Source organism: Cherax quadricarinatus, chromosome 5, assembly GCF_038502225.1.
Source record: "Cherax quadricarinatus isolate ZL_2023a chromosome 5, ASM3850222v1, whole genome shotgun sequence".
NCBI lineage: Eukaryota > Metazoa > Arthropoda > Malacostraca > Decapoda > Parastacidae > Cherax > Cherax quadricarinatus.
Genome location: NC_091296.1, coordinates 20,729,768 through 20,751,071, shown reverse-complemented (window position 1 = coordinate 20,751,071; position 21,304 = coordinate 20,729,768). Strand labels below are relative to the sequence as shown.

The window sequence follows — 21,304 nt, the reverse complement described above, 5'->3', positions numbered from 1 at the left end:
CCCTCAGTGCTACATGATCCCTCAGTGCTGCATGATCCCTCAGTGCTGCATGATCCCTCAGTGCTACATGATCCCTCAGTGCTGCATGATCCCTCAGTGCTACATGATCCCTCAGTGCTGCATGATCCCTCAGTGCTACATGATCCCTCAGTGCTACATGATCCCTCAGTGCTGCATGATCCCTCAGTGCTGCATGATCCCTCAGTGCTACATGATCCCTCAGTGCTACATGATCCCTCAGTGCTACATGATCCCTCAGTGCTACATGATCCCTCAGTGCTGCATGATCCCTCAGTGCTACATGATCCCTCAGTGCTGCATGATCCCTCAGTGCTACATGATCCCTCAGTGCTGCATGATCCCTCAGTGCTGCATGATCCCTCAGTGCTGCATGATCCCTCAGTGCTACATGATCCCTCAGTGCTGCATGATCCCTCAGTGCTACATGATCCCTCAGTGCTGCATGATCCCTCAGTGCTACATGATCCCTCAGTGCTGCATGATCCCTCAGTGCTGCATGATCCCTCAGTGCTACATGATCCCTCAGTGCTGCATGATCCCTCAGTGCTACATGATCCCTCAGTGCTACATGATCCCTCAGTGCTACATGATCCCTCGGTGCTGCATGATCCCTCAGTGCTGCATGATCCCTCAGTGCTACATGATCCCTCAGTGCTGCATGATCCCTCAGTGCTACATGATCCCTCAGTGCTACATGATCCCTCAGTGCTGCATGATCCCTCAGTGCTACATGATCCCTCAGTGCTGCATGATCCCTCAGTGCTACATGATCCCTCAGTGCTACATGATCCCTCAGTGCTACATGATCCCTCAGTGCTGCATGATCCCTCAGTGCTGCATGATCCCTCAGTGCTACATGATCCCTCAGTGCTACATGATCCCTCAGTGCTACATGATCCCTCAGTGCTACATGATCCCTCAGTGCTCCATGATCCCTCAGTGCTGCATGATCCCTCAGTGCTGCATGATCCCTCAGTGCTGCATGATCCCTCAGTGCTACATGATCCCTCAGTGCTACATGATCCCTCAGTGCTGCATGATCCCTCAGTGCTACATGATCCCTCAGTGCTGCATGATCCCTCAGTGCTACATGATCCCTCAGTGCTGCATGATCCCTCAGTGCTACATGATCCCTCAGTGCTACATGATCCCTCAGTGCTGCATGATCCCTCAGTGCTACATGATCCCTCAGTGCTACATGATCCCTCAGTGCTGCATGATCCCTCAGTGCTACATGATCCCTCAGTGCTGCATGATCCCTCAGTGCTGCATGATCCCTCAGTGCTACATGATCCCTCAGTGCTGCATGATCCCTCAGTGCTACATGATCCCTCAGTGCTACATGATCCCTCAGTGCTGCATGATCCCTCAGTGCTACATGATCCCTCAGTGCTGCATGATCCCTCAGTGCTACATGATCCCTCAGTGCTACATGATCCCTCAGTGCTGCATGATCCCTCAGTGCTACATGATCCCTCAGTGCTGCATGATCCCTCAGTGCTACATGATCCCTCAGTGCTACATGATCCCTCAGTGCTACATGATCCCTCAGTGCTGCATGATCCCTCAGTGCTACATGATCCCTCACTGCTGCATGATCCCTCAGTGCTGCATGATCCCTCAGTGCTACATGATCCCTCAGTGCTGCATGATCCCTCAGTGCTACATGATCCCTCAGTGCTACATGATCCCTCAGTGCTACATGATCTCTCAGTGCTACATGATCCCTCAGTGCTGCATGATCCCTCAGTGCTGCATGATCCCTCAGTGCTGCATGATCCCTCAGTGCTACATGATCTCTCAGTGCTACATGATCCCTCAGTGCTACATGATCCCTCAGTGCTGCATGATCCCTCAGTGCTGCATGATCCCTCAGTGCTACATGATCCCTCAGTGCTACATGATCCCTCAGTGCTGCATGATCCCTCAGTGCTACATGATCCCTCAGTGCTACATGATCCCTCAGTGCTGCATGATCCCTCAGTGCTACATGATCCCTCAGTGCTACATGATCCCTCAGTGCTACATGATCCCTCAGTGCTGCATGATCCCTCAGTGCTACATGATCCCTCAGTGCTACATGATCCCTCAGTGCTACATGATCTCTCAGTGCTACATGATCCCTCAGTGCTGCATGATCCCTCAGTGCTGCATGATCCCTCAGTGCTGCATGATCCCTCAGTGCTACATGATCTCTCAGTGCTACATGATCCCTCAGTGCTACATGATCCCTCAGTGCTGCATGATCCCTCAGTGCTGCATGATCCCTCAGTGCTACATGATCCCTCAGTGCTACATGATCCCTCAGTGCTGCATGATCCCTCAGTGCTACATGATCCCTCAGTGCTACATGATCCCTCAGTGCTGCATGATCCCTCAGTGCTACATGATCCCTCAGTGCTGCATGATCCCTCAGTGCTGCATGATCCCTCAGTGCTGCATGATCCCTCAGTGCTACATGATCTCTCAGTGCTACATGATCCCTCAGTGCTACATGATCCCTCAGTGCTGCATGATCCCTCAGTGCTACATGATCCCTCAGTGCTACATGATCCCTCAGTGCTACATGATCCCTCAGTGCTGCATGATCCCTCAGTGCTGCATGATCACTGTTGTTGGTATACCACGATAATAAGATACAGCTAGATAATGTCTACAGAAGCACGAACATGGCACTGTTAATAATAATGTCTACAGAGGCACTAACATGGCACTGTTAATAATAATGTCTACAGAGGCACTAACATGGCACTGTTAATAATAATGTCTACAGAGTCACGAACATGGCACTGTTAATAATAATGTCTACAGAGGCACGAACATGGCACTGTTAATAATAATGTCTACAGAGGCACGAACATGGCACTGTTAATAATAATGTCTACAGAGGCACGAACATGGCACTGTTAATAATAATGTCTACTGAGTCACGAACATGGCACTGTTAATAGTAATGTCTACAGAGGCACTAACATGGCACTGTTAATAATAATGTCTACAGAGGCACGAACATGGCACTGTTAATAATAATGTCTACAGAGGCACGAACATGGCACTGTTAATAATAATGTCTACAGAGTCACGAACATGGCACTGTTAATAATAATGTCTACAGAGGCACTAACATGGCACTGTTAATAATAATGTCTACAGAGGCACGAACATGGCACTGTTAATAATAATGTCTACAGAGGCACGAACATGGCACTGTTAATAATGATGTCTACAGAGTCACGAACATGGCACTGTTAATAATAATGTCTAGAGAGGCACGAACGTGACACTGTTAATAATAATGGTGCAATAATAAACTTGAAATAATAAAATACAGTACTAAAGATACAATGATAATCATACAATAATAAATATACAATATTAGAGATTCGAAGATAAAGATAGAGTGATATACATACACAAACACTGTACTTGGGAACTTCAGTATTAACAAACTCAGTTCCAACACTCTGAAAACAGATTAGAAGCAAGTGGTAGAGTTCACCACTTTGTTCCCACTGTAACACTTCCAACCTTGTCTTCACTACAACACTTCCAGTCTTGTCTTCACTACAATACTTCCAACCAGGGCCAGCCAAGTGATTGACTTCACTACAGTACCCCTCCAGCACGATGGTACGAACCAGGGCCTGCCAAGTGACTGGCTTCACTACACCACTACCCCTCCACCACGATGGTACCGGGGTATAACCTGAGTTAAGCAAGTGGTATCTCAACATTTCTACCCCTGCGTCAGGATTGAACATAAATGTTGAAACCTGAACTTTCACTTTTCACATCAGTCGTGACAGCCGCCACGGCCTCCACAAATCAAACATTTCTCACTTCCCTCGCCTCATTTTGGATTCATGGAAAAGATTAATTGATATTTCCTTTAAGCCTGTCGATGTAAACTAATATTTCACACTTCCGTGAACGTAACAAATTGTATTACATTCACAGAAGTGTGAAATAGCTTTTTTTTCTATATTGCAAGTTTGTTGTCTCCTTTTGCCTACTCAAGTCTGGGTTTTTTTATGACGGAGTAAAGCTTAGCGAGTTAAATTTAATTAGATGTCTGTGATTTGAGAGGTTATTATTATTATTATTATTATTATTATTATTATTATTATTATTATTATTATTATTATTATTATTATTATTATTATGAGAAGCTCTAAACCCATCGGATTATACAGTGCCTGTGGGAGGGGGGGGTAATGGAAGGTATTCAGGCTTAATTCAGGGAACTGGAACACAGATCCAATTCCCTAAATCAAGAGCCCCTCACCAGAGTCAAGGAACCTCCCGTGAGGAGGATTTAAGAGGTATTTCCCTGTATTGCATAACCTAGTCCCTGTTCGTCAACGCGTGCAGGAAGGCTGTATCACAAACCTATAAGTAGCAGAGTATCTGTAGCTCAACTCCCACAAGAGAATTAGGAATTATATTTCAACCCTCCGACGTACAAGAACTGAAGATAAACACTATAAAGAGAGCCGGGTCCAACATACTCAAGTGCCCCGTGACTCGGTTGGTAGCGCACTCAGCTTACATATTGAGGGTCCGTGGTATGATCCCCGGCACGGGTGGAAGCATTGGGCGTGTTTTCATACAGCTGCTGCCCCTGTTCACCTAGCAGTAAGTAGGTACCTGAGTGTTAGTCGACTATTGTGGGTCGCATCCTCGGGATCTGAAATGAGCTGAGGCAGGATAATAGCTCTTATCCTGTCAATCATCTGTGTAAAAAAAATTTAGCATATGCATCTTGATATCTTCAAAATAATCAGGAGCTGCAGACTAACTTCCTCAAAGAGACGCAGGAGCTGGAACTAAACTCACTGCTAAAGTATAGGGAGACTAATCAGACGTAACTATGTTGACAAAGTCAATAGAGTTTTGAACTTCAAGGGAAGGTTAGAGGCCTTAATAACATTGACGGACAGCAGGTCTCGCTCTGTTATCATGGAAATTAATAGACCGATCTTTACGAAGCTCAGGGAATTTGTTTTCCAACACAGGACAATGTGTGAGAACAGTGTTTTAATAATTCGTAAATGAATGAATGAATAAACTTAAATTTCCCCATTGTAGCCAGCTGGCCCAGTGGCTTACGCACTGGCCTTGAGTTTTACGACTCACTCGCCATGAGTTCAAACCCCACCCGTTCCGTGGTTTATTTATCTTCTTGAATATTATTTTAACAGTGCCTGTTTCGTCTATGGTGCCAATGTTATTCTCTTTATGTGCTCCTCTGCGAGTGACTCTTTTTCTTTTACTCTCAACTTTTCTGTCTTGACTTGTACTTCACTTGTTGTCTCCTCTTTTCTGATCCTCATTATCTTGCAATTACTCGAGGTTAATTCCAAAAATCATTTGTCTGATCATCTGTTTTAGTCTCTGTAGATCATCCTAGAGTGTATTTCCCTCGTTCACTAATATTATCTTTCTTAATTAGCTTCACAACATCAGCAAACATCGACACACACACACGTGTGTGTGTGTGTGTGTGTGTGTGTGTGTGTGTGTGTGTGTGTGTGTGTGTGTGTGTGTGTGTGTGTGTGTGTGTGTGTGTGTGTGTGTGTGTGTACGTGTGTGTGAAAGATTTAACATAGTCTTCATGCGTCATGGCAAGGTATACCATATACAGGTCAGTATACATTATCCACTTCTCTATGTTAGGTGACTCAATGATCCCGGTCAATTCAGTTGACCGGGATCATTGTATCAGTAGACATACTCTTTAATATTTTCTGTTCTTGCTCTTTGAGAGAAAAAAACGAAGTTCTAAGAAATTTATTGAAGCAAATTACGACATCGACAATACCAAAGTACAACGAACAACTTCACTAAGAATACTACTAACAACACACAAATAATACCAGCAACTCAGCTAAGAATGAGTTGGGTATCTTTATTGTAGACGTTTAGCGAAACGTCTACAATAAAGATACCCAGATGGTGCACATGTGTCTAATTTTCATCTTGTCGGTATTGTATATCAATCATGTCCGCTAAGAATGGTACTAGTGGCGCACGGACACCATCACTGGTGCCACCCATATTATCAGCGGGTAATAAAGACGTGAGACACACAAAGACTATTTTAAAGTTCCATCCTGTGCGAAACGTCGTCTGGAATACAGGTTTGTTGTAAATTACGTGTCTTTATAGCCCAATATTAGGCTATTTTTCTTTCATGTTTACATAGTGAAGCTCACCTCCAGTCTCGAGTACGCTTCAACGAAGTTCTCCCGAGCCAGCACAGCTAAGCGGAGTTTTCCCAAGCTATCAGCTGGAGCCAAAGAGAGTTCTCCCAAGCTATCAGCTGGAGCCAAAGAGAGTTCTCCCAAGCTATCAGCTGGAGCCAAAGAGAGTTCTCCCAAGCTATCAGCTGGAGCCACAGAGAGTTCTCCCAAGCTATCAGCTGGAGCCAAAGAGAGTTCTCCCAAGCTACCACGCAAAGGCCTACATGCTATTGATCACTGCTAAGGGAAGTTCTCTCAAGGAGCGTTCATCCAAGGTGGAATATTTGCTGCTCCCTCCAGAGCCAGCCTCTGTAGCTGTGTCTTAGCTCCTGGACTCTTATTGCCTGGTTTTCCAAAGTTGCACCGTCTTGACCTCGGTCTCGTGAACACCGTGGTCGCTCTGACAGATTAAACCGGCACTGAGAGTGCAGACTGGATACCTCTTTTGATGTGCTAAGTTTCCCCGCAGGATACAACACTGGAGAAGAACTGGAGTATGTGTTTTTGGTGCCACCCTCGCGGGCCATTACCTCTCCTGCACTGCTCATTTTTCTTGTCCTTAGACCTTACTCTTCTATTTTTACTACTAACTACGACTAACTATTACTACTATTACTACTACACCGAAGTGGCTCTTCTGGATGCTGGACATGGTTGTGAGATGAAGACGAAAGATGTGAAAATGAATGAAAAGAATGCAACTGGCATATTGAAACGGGAGATAATCAAATGTGATTCCATTAGAAAGAAGACAATTCCGACCTCCTGGATCAAGAGCCCGTCACAAACAAAATGAACTTAAAAAAAATACATTTTTGCAAAGATTTTTTCTAAATGTTTATACATATATTCAGGTGGTTTAACATGGTAGAGGCAATTTTATTTGAGATTAAATTATGTAAAGTAAAAGGACACAAGTGCAACTAATGTGACATTTATTGTGGCAACGTTTCGCTCTCCAGGAGCTTTATCAAGCTGGCTTGATAAAGCTCCTGGAGAGCGAAACGTTGCCACAATAAATGTCACATTAGTTGCACTTGTGTCCTTTTACTTTACATATTGTCGAGATTAAATTAACCTGACTAGATCCACGATATAAAGCAATTTATTCCAAAGATATCTAAATTTAGTTTTCATTGGTATATCAGGCTTAAAGCCTACCAACCAAACGAGGGTCATTAGGGCTGTGTGTCATTTCTGTACCACCAATTAGAGATAATTTAACCCTTGATACATTTTAATAAAGGTATTAAGTGAATATATGCTGAAGTATGGTTTAGAAAGACACGTAAGCAAACACTATAACATATTTATTAGAAAACGTTTCGGTCCTGGGACCTTGATCACTTCTACCAAGGTTTATACCATACTGAAGTATACATCCCACCAAGTGTATATACACTGCTTCTGTCAGTTCATAAACATTGAATGATACACTGATAGGAATGTATATATATATAAATTGAATTATTATTAGTTAATTGAGTTTAAAATCAATAAACTACAAATAGAGTCACTAAGACTATAAATAATTAAATTCCTAAAAATAAATAATAAACTCTTAAAGAATATAAACTGAGATGTATACATCTCTCGGTCTTATTATAATTTAAAATAAATCAAATGTATTATTTGATCAAGTTTTTTCGCGGATATACAAAAAGTAATACAGAAAAAGTGGCTTCACAAAGGAATTCTATCTTGAATTCAACATTAAACTGTCATTTAAATTACAGAAAAATACAAAAAATCTACAAAAAATCTACAAAAAATCTACCTGTCTCCCTTATCACTTTCAACTCAGTTGTATTCTGCCTTTGGTGATAGATGTATACTCGTTGTTACGTGAGTGTGGTATACTCATGGTGTTGGGAAACTGTAAGGTATACTCCCTGTGTTAGGTGACACTATGGTATACTCATGGTGTTGGGTAACTGTAAGGTATACTCCCTGTGTTAGGTGACACTATGGTATACTCATGGTGTTGGGTAACTGTAAGGTATACTCCCTGTGTTAGGTGACACTATGGTATACTCATGGTGTTGGGTAACTGTAAGGTATACTCCCTGTGTTAGGTGACACTATGGTATACTCATGGTGTTGGGTAACTGTAAGGTATACTCCCTGTGTTAGGTGACACTATGGTATACTCATGGTGTTGGGTAACTGTAAGGTATACTCCCTGTGTTAGGTGACACTATGGTATACTCACAGTGTTGGGTAACTGTAAGGTATACTCCCTGTGTTAGGTGACACTATGGTATACTCACAGTGTTGGGTAACTGTAAGGTATACTCCCTGTGTTAGGTGACACTATGGTATACTCACAGTGTTGGGTAACTGTAAGGTATACTCCCTGTGTTAGCTGACACTATGGTATACTCACAGTGTTAGGTAACTGTGAACTAGGATACTCTGCTCAGCCTCCACAACACTATCGACCTGACTCTGGAGAACAATACACTCACCGTCCTGACCTCAGTCTCACACTCTCAAGAGAAGATTGTCTCTCACGATCATCTTAAACCTCTTATATATTCAATGAGAAAAAATTCTTTCATATTCATTACAAATATATTGGTCCCTCTTTAAAGTTCTCTCTCTCTCTCTCTCTCTCTCTCTGTCTCTCTCTCTCTCTCTCTCTCTCTCTCTCTCTCTCTCTCTCTCTCTCTCTCTCTCTCTCTCTCTCTCTCTCTCTCTCTCTCTCTCTCTCTCTCTCTCTCTCTCTCTCTCTCTCTCTCTCTCTCTGCCTCTCTCTCTCTCTCTCTCTCTCTCTCTCTTTCTCTCTCTCTCTCTCTCTCTCTCTCTCTCTCTCTCTCTCTCTCTCTCTCTCTCTCTCTCTCTCTCTCTCTCTCTCTCTCTCTCTCTCTCTCTCTCTCTCTCTCTCTCTCTCTCTCTCTCTCTCTCTCTCTCTCTCTCTTTCTCTCTCTCTCTCTCTCTCTCTCTCTCTCTCTCTCTCTCTCTCTCTCTCTCTCTCTCTCTCTCTTTCTCTCTCTCTCTCTCTCTCTCTCTCTCTCTTTCTCTCTCTCTCTCTCTCTCTCTCTCTCTCTCTTACAGGTTGAATAAAGGGGAATATCTCCTCCATTTGTTTCAAAATCCTCTTTTCTATCGGTAAATTCTAGACTATTTTCTCAATGATGTAATTTGAACCTATAATAATAATAATAATAATAATAATAATAATAATAATAATAATATCTTTATTTACTACAAGTACATGTACAAGGTATACAGTCCTTGTGGAGAAATTTTCTCCAGGAGGGGGGTATCAGCCCCCATCAGCCCCCTTCAGCCCCTTCAGCCCCTTTCAGCCCTGAGGGGCCCATCCCTCTCAGAAGGGGCAAATATCTTGATTACTGCTACAGCGAGTAATTGATCCCAGATGCAGTACCAGTAAACGACCCGTGGTCAAGCGACCACCGCTCCTTGCAGTCCAGTGTTGCAGAGTGTATTTTAATAAGAGACAGTACATCTCTTACCTTAGCAGGACAACTAAGGAAAATCCTGCTCCCACTTTATTACCATGGTAGAGATAGTGTATATTGTTGTCTATGCTTAAGACAGCAAGAATCAAACATTCTGCTTTGCTTCATGGAGGAAGTGGCAAGGAAGGAAAAGTACTAGGTCAGCTTTTCCTTTGTGCTGGGGGCAGCAAAATGTTGAGAAATGGCATTACCAGCTAAGTTTAAATATAGGGAAACTTAACTTAGAAAGACAGCTCATCACCTGCACAGCCGCCCCTGCAGACGAGGTCTTGAGAAGCTGTCAAAGTCATCTCTCAACGGGCTGTAATGAGTTATAATTTGTAAGATTATAAATTGCCCCTAGGGGTGTTATGTCAGCATATTTCATTCACTGATTGCTGACAAACTTACTTGTGTGTACTCAAAAGTCCACCCCTTACTGCCGACTATAGGTTGATTACAAACTCCTTGCGACTCAAGAACTGCGCAGTCCCCCGTACTACAAGAAATTCGTAACCTACCTTGCTCTTGTAGCGTGAGCTATGGTGTTCTTCACACCTTCGACAGATATCGGTGACTTGATAGAAGCTGAAGTGTCCTTGGATGTCCACGTCTTCCATAGTCTAGGAAAACGCACACTGGTACACTATGTTCCACAAGATTTGTCTTTATTGTTCACAATCTTATCACTAAAGAAGCTGATCACACTTCTCTTAAGTGTTTATTGTGTTTTATGAGACACTTTGTTCACACTAATGCACAGATCGTTCTGTTTTTTTGTTATCCTGGAGTCAGTGTCACTCTCAGTAGAGTCAAAAGTAATCTGAAGATGCCACAACGCCCCACGCCGTCACTGCCCCCAGCACAAAGGAAAAGCTGACCTAGTACTTTTGCTTCCTTGCCACTTCCTCCATGAAGCAAAGCAGAATGTTTGATTCTTGCTGTCTTAAGCATAGACAACAATATACACTATCGCTACCATGGTAATAAAGTGGGAGCAGGATTTTCCTTAATTGTCCTGCTAAGGTAAGAGATGTACTGTCTCTTATTAAAATACACTCTGCAACACTGGACTGCAAGGAGCGGTGGTCACTTGACCACAGGTCATATACTGGTACTGCATCTGGGATCAAGTACTCGCTGTAGCAGTAAACAAGATATTTGCCCCTTCTGAGAGGGCTGGGCCCCTCAGGGCTGAAAGGGGCTGAAGGGGCTGAAGGGGGCTGATGGGGGCTGATACCCCCCTCCTGGAGAAAATTTCTCCACACTGGGGGGCGGCGGAGGTTCGCTGCAGGTGAACTATTCGTCACTTAACATTAATATGATTTTCTCACTCGCCACCACTGCTGCTTGTCTTTTCTGAACAGCTTTAGTCTGTGTGGTTTCTGGAGAATCACTAATTTTGTTTTCAACACTGTGTAATTCTAATGGTACTAGTTTATTTATTGTCCGCTTATTCACTACACCTTTGCTCAAAACATCAACTGTCCTGATGATTCCATTTGCATCAGGATATATGGTCACAATTTTTTCAAGTGGCCATTGGGACCTCAGACCATCATTGTCAATAATCACTATGTCACCCGGTCTTAAGGACTTATGATTTTCAGGAACACCAGCTCCATAGAAGTGTTCTCTCAATGAGGTGAGATAGTCTTCTCGCCAAATTTTCTCCCAACGTTCAATCACTTTATTAAGGTGTTTGAATTTACATCTGAGTTGCTCAGGTTCGAAATAAGTAGGATCCTCTATGATTTCTTTATCATTCATGGGAGGTACAGGTTCGAGCCTTCTGCCATGGAGTAAATGAGATGGACTTAACACTTCTAAATTGTCCAGATCATTGGTAACATAAGTTAGAGGTCTGTTGTTGACTCTATTTTCTATTTCAGTCACAACTGTACGGAATTCTTCTAAGTCTATTCTCTGACGATGAAGAGTCTTCCTTCCGCCGTGCCATGGAGATTTAGGAGGAATGTATCTCCAACGACACCTGCGTTGATTCAGCATCTGTTGTACTTCTGGTTGATCAAAGATCTTGCTTATATAAGCAGCACCAGCAACAAAGTTCGTTGCATTATCTGAAATCATCAGTCTGGGACATGCCCTTCTGGCTGCAAACCTTCTGAATAATTTGATAAAGGTTTCAGCAGACATGTCAGTGGCTACTTCTAGATGTACTGCTCTAGTTGTAGCACAAGTGAACAAACAGATGTACACCTTGATGGGAACTTTGTCAACTGTTTTGGTTAAAATTATTGGTCCAGTATAATCTACACCTGTCACCTCAAATGGAGTGATATGACAAACTCTTTCAGAGGGATATGGAGGTGGACCTGGATACTGACATACTCACATATCGTAGTGACGACAAGTAATACAGTCCTTTATTTGTTTTTTCACACTTTGTCGACCTTGAGGTATCCAGTAGGATTGTCGTATATGACAAAGTGTGTCAGCTACCCCACCATGTAACACGTTACTGTGGGCGTTTTGCACAATCAGTTTTGTTAGCCAATGATTCTTGGGGATCAATATTGGATGTATGGCTTCTTTAGGTAGTGAAGAATTATGAATTCTTCCTCGACATCTCATAATCTTTTCTGAGTCGAGATAAAGTCCTAAAGAATTAATCATAACAGGTTTCTTTGGGGATTTATCTTGTGTTTCTAGAAATTTATATTCTGTAGAGAAAACATCTTTCTGTGTTAGTTTCACCCAGTATTTAATAGGTTCAAGACATTCATAATCAGGTTTTATTCCTTTAATGAATTTAAAGACAAGAGCTGTAACTCTTAAGAGTTTACCCAAAGATGAGTATTTAGATCCATCAATGATTATTTCTGTTGTGTCTGCAGTATTTACACAACTTATTTCTGCTGTGTTCAAGCATACTGTTTCTTCTGGCATAATGTGAGCTTTTTGCTGAGGCCAGTTATTTTCATTAGAGAGCCAGTTCGGTCCGTGGAGCCATAATTTATTATCCACAAATTTCTTGAGTGGGACACCACGTGACAACATGTCAGCTGGATTCTCTTGGGTAGAGACGTGAAGAAAGAGATAATCTCTCTGCATCTCTTTTATTTCTGCTACTCTGTTCTGTACATAGACCAACTTACTCTTATTATTTCTTAACCACTGGAGAACTGCTTCATTATCACTCCAGATCACGGTTTTCTCAATAGTGAGATGATCATGTACTTTGTTGAGATAGACAGCTAATTTTGTACCTACATAGAGTGCTGTCAGTTCCAATTGTGGTACTGTTCTGACCTTCAAGGGTGCTACCCTGGCCTTTGAAGTAATTAGTGTACTTCCTTCAGCATTACTCATGTAAGCTACAGCGCCATAACCTCTGGTTGACGCATCACAGAACACATGTAATGTGTACTTGTTTCCCTCTTGACCTGTTTGTCTGGGAAATTTAATTTGATGAAGTTGCTTAAACTCCCTGGATATTTCCTCCCATGCTTGACTCATTTCTAGAGGCAAGTTCTCATCCCATCCAATTTTGAGCTTCCATGCATCTTGCATAAGTATTTTACCCTTTATGGTAATTGGTGAGACGAGTCCTAGAGGATCAAAACATTGTGATACCACTGACAGTAAACTACGTTTAGTGAGTGTACTGCATGATTTATTGTTTATCTTTTTGAGACTCAAAGTATCTTCCTGTGTGTTCCAATTAAGTCCCAGCATATTGTTGCAATCAGGAATTTCAGTTTCAGGGAAATCTTCATTGATAAGTTCCCTTAATTGCTTTGAATTTGTATTCCACATCCTTAGAGGCATATTTGCTTCTTTCATCTCCTTGTTAGCTTCTCTGTATAAGGATTTCAAATCCTCCTCTTTATTCACAGTACCTTGAAGATTGTCCACATAGAAACTTTTCTTTAAGATTTCTTTGAAGGGACTTTCAGATTTCTTCAAATGTGTATTTAGAGTAGCTTCTAGTAAGAATGGAGAGGATGTTGCACCAAATAATACTGATTTGAAACGGTAAGTTTTCACAGGAATTTGAGGATCATGTGGATTTTCAGGCCACAAGAATCGAGTATAATCTCTATCTATTTCTTGTAGTCCTACTCTTAAGAAAGCTTTGGAAATATCAGCCGTGTAGGCATATGGGTTTGTGCGAAATTTCATAAGCACGTCTCCAAGCTTCTCAGTTAGTGAGGGTCCGGTCATCAGACAATCATTAAGACTTGCTACATCTTTACTTGCACGTGCGCTGCAATTATATACAATACGTAGTGGAGTGGTTTCAGAATCTTTTCTGACTCCATGGTGCGGGAGATAATGAGCTTCTGTCTTCAACTTATCTTCGACTATTTCCTCAATGAATTTATTGTCCAACTGTTCTTGTATGATATTATCATAGACAGTCAGTAGCTCTGGATTCTTCCTGAGCTCATGTATTTGTGCTTTCATCTGTCCGAAAGCCATGCGATAATTGCTAGGCAGATGTGGTGAATTTAATTTCCGTGGTAACCTAACCCAATACTGTCCATCTTTGTATTTGACAGTGTCCAAATATTGGTTATAAGTCTGAGACTCTTGTGGGCTTGGTTTATTTACATCAATACCTATCGCATCTAAATCCCACAACTTATCAACGGGTTCATTCATTTCTTCTAGCCCATGATGACACTCGTCGGGTCGCTTGTTCTATTTAGGCTGGGATATATCTGCACACTAACAGAACCTTTCAAGGCAGGTGAAATTGCTGACCTAGAAAATGAACAGAGAACCTGCACACGGCGCTCATAAAGGAGATAAAACACCTAAATTATTGGGGACGCTAAAAGTTCCTTAACCTGTACTCCCTAGAACGCAGGCAGGAGAGATACATGATCATATACACTTGGAAAATCCTAGAGGGATTAGTACCAAACTTGCACACGATGCAACACCCCCCCCCCCAATGAAAGCAGGGGCGTCACTAGCACGATAAGAGACAACACAATACATGTCAGGGGCCCAAGATGTTCCGTGCACGACCTATCAACCACATTTCAAGGAACACAGTGAAAGATATTAAGCAGATATATGTAGGTTTACCAGGACGTCTTGCTCGCGTCTTCTCCATGTGGTGACCCGACATAAGTGTCTTAACAGTGAAAGATATTAAGCAGATATATGTAGGTTCACCAGGACGTCTTGGCTCGCGTCTTCTCCACGTGGTGACCCGACATAAGTGTCTTAACAGTGAAAGATATTAAGCAGATATATGTAGGTTTACCAGGACGTCTTGCTCGCGTCTTCTCCATGTGGTGACCCGACATAAGTGTCTTAACAGTGAAAGATATTAAGCAGATATATGTAGGTTCACCAGGACGTCTTGGCTCGCGTCTTCTCCATGTGGTGACCCGACATAAGTGTCTTATGTATAGTAGAGATGAAGCTCACCTACAGCTGAACTAAACTCAGCTGGAACTGTCGTGGTTATTACCTTCAGTCTTTGTCAGGTCAAGAGTGACACGTCAAGTACAGTAATTCACTTCGTTAACCCAAGATCAAGCTCTCGCAAAATTTTATAAATTCTGACAGTATCTAATCTACAAAATACTGGACATATGTTTGCATTACAATCAGCTTCAGATTTTATACAACTTGACTATTATATTTTGTTGAACTACTGATTAGAATACAGCAGATGTATAAGTTTTTAACCACAAAAAATTATATAATCAGACCTTCTTAAATGAAAGAATTAAGAATTCGAATTCTTAAGAGATCTGATGTCGTTGTTTTGATCTAAGATTTACTTTAAGAACTTTACCAGACACAGTTATAAACATTTATCCATGAAGTTTTAATGAAAACTAAATATTTAAATATACCAGTGGTGTTAAACAATGGAGAAGAGAAGGACTTTCACTGATGTTTACATAATATGATAGAACATACTTCTGGGTGAACATGTAAAAATAATTAATATATCAAAAAATTGGGAGCCATTGTTTTTATATGGGAATGAAGAATGATCTTTGAATTTTTGGAGCAAGAAGACTTCGTTTTGGGTAATTACCAGAGATCATTGTGTACTCTGAGTGTTTTTCCAGTGAACAAGGAAGAAAAAAATTTAGAAGAAGGTAGGGTGTTATGAAAGGTATAATTCAAGGAATTGGTGATGCTGTTTAGGGTCATACAGAAAGAATATATAACAGGACTGATCAGCAAAAAATGATGTAAACAAAATTAAATGGAAAGAGTTGTGGTCACGTATGAGGAAGAGATGTAAGTAGTATGTGATCAAGTAAATGAAAGGTAAATGTTTTAAAAATAATGAGAAGATATACTTGAGGGTTTTATTCTGGGTGAGTGGAAGAAATTGTCTAGATGGTTGTATGGGCGGGAGGAGTGTGAGTTTGGTGACATCCATGACGGGACTCGAAGGAATATGCTTGCCAGACTTGTTTAATGGAGGTTGAAGAGAACTGTAAACTGGAAGTATTGTGAAGAAGGAACAGTTTGGTGGTCAGAAAACCAGGGATCGAATTGGGAGAGCTTTATCAACTCAGCTATGACTTGGTAATTCTCGAGTAAAGAAAAAAACATTGTGTGTGTGTGTGTGTGTGTGTGTGTGTGTGTGTGTGTGTGTGTGTGTGTGTGTGACACTCGTACAACATCTGGGAATCTTTGTTTAGGAAGCGTTTCGATTTTAAACCCATTTGTGTGTTGTACAAATATTATCAGCTCTCTGCCTTCCAACTAGCTATAGATCGAGTGTTTAATGTTTTCATTCCTAGGCAACCATACTAGACGGGGGAAATGGCCGACGAGATAACACGAAAAAAAAAGTCTTTAACCCCTATAACCAGGTTAGACATAATTGGCCATTCACACACACACACACACACACACACACACACACACACACACACACACACACACACACACACACACACACACACACACACACACACACACACACACACACACACACACACACAACTTGAACAATACTCGAATATAACATCAAGCTTAATATGCATTTCAATTTGGGCTTAAAACGCTTGTTTTTTCCCCTCGGATATCGTTATTGCGTGGCAGGCGTGGTGCATGTGAGGCAATACCTAGTCTGCACCTCGCCATCAAAGCATATTTCTCATCAAAGTTGAACTGCCTCACTGGGATCCCTGTTCGTTGCGCAGAACTTGATTTATCACACCTTTTGTTTTTTGATGACATGTATGTGGCCCGGATGTCATCTCACATACTCGTTGAGTGGGCTGTAGAGCCTCTCACACACTCGTTGAGTGGGCTGTAGAGCCCTTCATACACTCGTTGAGTGGGCTGTAGAGCATCTCGTACACTCGTTGAGTGGGCTGTAGAGCATCTCGTACACTCGTTGAGTGGGCTGTAGAGCATCTCGTACACTCGTTGAGTGGGCTGTAGAGCATCTCGTACACTCGTTGAGTGGGCTGTAGAACCTCTCACACATTCGTTGAGTGAGCTGTAGAACCTCTCACACACTTGCTGAGTGGGCTGTAGAACGTCACTCAAACCTGAGAGGGCTGCTAAATATCCCTCAGAACTGTGCTGGGGATTGAGTCATGGGATGACGACTTGCTGGGTGTACATATATACTTGTTATTGCTCGCATGTTAAAGGAGTTCAAAAGCCCTCATTCCTCTTTTTTTCCACCATCCTTCCTCTCCCCCTTCCCCATCCCCCTCTTTTATCCTCAACTTTCGCCCCTCACCCCGTCTCTCCGTCAACATACTCGAATCACTGAAGCAACTTCCGTGGTGAGCGAGATTCAGTGCGATTAACCATTTATTTACACAAGTGGGGAAGGGAAGGAGATGAAGTTGTATACTCATTGTCATTGCTTCATTATTAAGCGTATTGAGATGAATTAAGCAATAATCCTACGCTTACACTACACTTATATAGGGAGAGATACTAGGTAACACTGCACACAGGGGTAACTTACATGGTTTCAATTGTAAGAAGGATCCCAAGTGAGTTTGAGAGGTCGATTAAGTTACCAGTGAGGCCGATAGCGAGAGTAGGCTTTTGAAAGCAAGTGAGTTTTACCTTCTGAGAGGTTGAGATTATATTTACAAAGCCTTCTGTCATCTCTCTCCTCTGTAGCTCGTGTAGAGGACAATGAGAATGCTGATAAATTAGACACATGTGCAACTCTTGGGAATCTTTATTGAGGAAACGTTTCGCCACACAGTGGCTTCATCAATCCATACATAGGAGAAACTTGAAGAACAGGAGGAGAATGAGGTAATCAGTCCCTCAACCCTGAGTCGATGTGTTCAGTCCATCAATCTTGAGTAGAATTTCTACTCAAGAATTTCTACCCTGAGTCGATGTGTTCAGTCCATCAATCTTGAGTAGAATTTCTACTCAAGATTGATGGACTGAACACATCGACTCAGGGTTGAGGGACTGATTACCTCATTCTCCTCCTGTTCTTCAAGTTTCTCCTATGTATGGATTGATGAAGCCACTGTGTGGCGAAACGTTTCCTCAATAAAGATTCCCAAGAGTTGCACATGTGTCTAATTTATCAACATGTCGGTTCTCCGAACCATTCATATACAATGAGAATGCTCTTCCGATATCCCGCCCATTCACGCAACTCAACATTCGTTACTCAAAACGGGCAGAGAGGTATTTCTCGCACCCATTCCAATATTCTGATTATAATACCGTTCATCAAACACCAAGACGCAACCGAAGATGCATATCTTAATTCAGTAATCATTATTGTAAGGGAGGTTGAGAGATCGTTCCTGACTATCCCTTACACAATTTATTCCCACAAAGTATTGTGAATTTCTTATTTTATTTCATAATTAATGAAAGGTTATATCTGAGTAATTACTCTCCCAAGATACTCCACAAAGATCTACGGGACTTCCATAATAAGAGCAGTGACACAAACCCATATAGTAGAGAACTCGGTATATGAAGTACCTTCGTATCAGTGTTCCATGTTTTCGTTGGTTTAAAAATGAGCCATTGTTCATTGTTCCACCCACCGGTGGGTGGAACAATGGCTCAATCGAAAGTCAACGAAAACATGGAACACCAACAACAGGCGCTGTATTTACATTCTGACGTCAAAGGTGAAACTCATCATACTTCTTTAATTCTTTCAACATTAAAAAAAGAGGCAAATAAAAAAAATCCAGTTAAACTCTGTTAACTAAATTTATTATTGCAATCGTAATTAAGTGGTAAACCCACAAGTCATACAGCAATCTGTTAACTGAAGCCAACATACTGTTGGCTTCCTGAAGCCTCATCCCCGAAGAGAACTGGACTAAGTGTTACAAGTTGAAGAATGAGATGCTTATTATATCGATAACACTCTCACGTGAGTTGATTTTGTGTGTTTCCAATATAAATATATAATGAGTAAGAATTTCACAATAAATATTGGAAAAAAATTACTTTCTGTCTTTAAGATTATTATATCTAAATCATGCACTGCTTTATTTGTTGTACTATGTGATAAACTCTTACCTGAAGTTTAGCTGGAGAGAGTTCCGGGGGTCAACGCCCCCGCGGCCTGGTCTGTGACTAGGCCTCTTATGTGATAAATGGTTTAGAAAATCGACAAGTTGAAGAAAGTACAGCATATGTTATATTCTCTTCAAGATTGGTGGAGTGAGCATATCGACTCCAGGCTGAGGGACTAATTACCTCAAACTCCTTCTCTCTTTACACCGTTCTTCTTTGTATTGGACTGATGAAGTCACTGTGTGGCGAAACGTTTTCTCAATAAAGATTTCCGTATATTATATAAGTATCTCATTCTTCAGACTTGCTTATGAATATTGTTTCTTCCTATCTAAATGCTTTACATCACAAATGTATATAAGTCAGATAAAATTCACAGCAGTGACTTCAAGTTAGTCAAACTCTCGGGCAGCGTCACTGAGTTGAGAAATTTCCGGTACCTTAAAATATAGGTTAGATAGGTACATAACTGGGTGTGAGTTGAATCCTGCCTAGCACGGTCAATAAATAAGTTTATTTAAGAACAGGTACACATAAATACAGTTACACAAATTATCATACATAAACATTATATGTGTAAGTTACCTAGGATAACCCGCAAAAAATCAGACACAGTGACTTATATTCAATGGAGTCCAACTACTGCGGTGTCCCTTCATTCTTATATACGTATGTTCTTATATATTGCAGAATGGTGGTGCTTCAGGGTCGACTCCGCCCTCAGCCTTCTCAAGGAACAAGCCCAGGAGTCGCTCCCTTATACGCAGGTCCTCCAAAAAGGCGAAGCAGCAGGTCCGTGACGCCCAGCCTGATGAGTGCACTCTCTCGTAACCCCGCTAGAATACCCATCGTCACGATACTAACTGTTAGGATTCCCACCGCCAGGATACCGATCGCAGGATACCAGCCGTTAGGATACCCACCGCCAGGACACCCACCTCGAGCATGCCCATCACCAGAATACTCACCATCACCAGGATATCAACCTTAAGGGTTGCAAACCTCAACGATGCCAAGCACCAGAATGCTGACTTCCTAGATAGCCACCTTTCGGATACATTCACCTCCAGGATACCCACCTCCACGATGCTTACTTCCAGAATATCAACCTCCAGAATTCCCAATCCCTAGGAACCTACCACTAGGATAACCATTTGGCTATCCATCAGGGTATGAGATACAACCAAAATCGTGAGGTACTTACGTACAGGAGATCAACCTCCTGAACACCAACCACTGGCATACCAGGATACTTACCACCTGCACAATATCAACACCTGTTCTGGTGAAGGTCGTAGGTGATATCCTCTAATTATCCTATTAGTTTCAAAAAAATTAATTTAAATTCTTTGAGAACGGCAAAGAGGCTGTATAACCTCTCAGAAAGTGGATGAAAATAACAACTGAGCTTAAATTTGAGAAAATAAAACTGGAAATCTAAACGAGAGAGCTACGATTATTTTTGAAGGGGAAGAATCGGATAGATGAAAATTTTGCCGAGGTGTGATAAATTTTAAACAGGTACTTAAGATCTAGGCTCATCTGCTATAGTGAAAGATATTTCGAGTCAGTAAATTATGGAAGTAGAAAACCTCCGTAACCGAGTGATTCACTTTAATATCTAGAAGGAATCAAGAGACTTCTAGGACACTGTTGCCGTTGGTGTTGTACTGTTGTGTGGTAGATTAAGCAATAATAACCTTAAAGTTAGCTAAAAAACTGCCAGAGTTTTTATTTTTTTGACAATGACTTACGAATATATATATATATATATATATATATATATATATATATATATATATATATATATATATATATATATATATATATATATATATATATATATATATATATATATATATATATATATATATGTCGTGCCGAATAGGTAAAATTGCTAAATTAGGAAGAACTCATTGAAAATTAAATCCTTTCTAAAATTTTCTGATATAGGTTTAAAAATATTTTTTTCATTTATGTTAACGTAAAACTTAATAATTTTGTACCAAAAGAACCTTAGAAAACTTAACTAACCATATTATAACAAGTGCAATTTAATTTAGCCTAATCCAACTAAATATATTTTAG

At 41.4% G+C, this 21,304-nt stretch overlaps 1 protein-coding gene across 1 annotated transcript in view; it reads left to right on the top strand.

Moving 5' to 3' along the window:
• LOC128685501 (GTP-binding protein Di-Ras2) overlaps positions 1-20,813 on the top strand; it is a 141,332-nt gene extending 120,519 nt beyond the window's left edge. The window contains exon 3 of the mRNA XM_070101058.1: positions 19,907-20,813. Coding sequence (XP_069957159.1) covers positions 19,907-20,047 — 141 coding nt within the window. The 3' untranslated portion in view covers positions 20,048-20,813. The remainder of the gene's footprint in view (positions 1-19,906) is intronic.
• Positions 20,814-21,304: the final 491 nt, after the last annotated feature.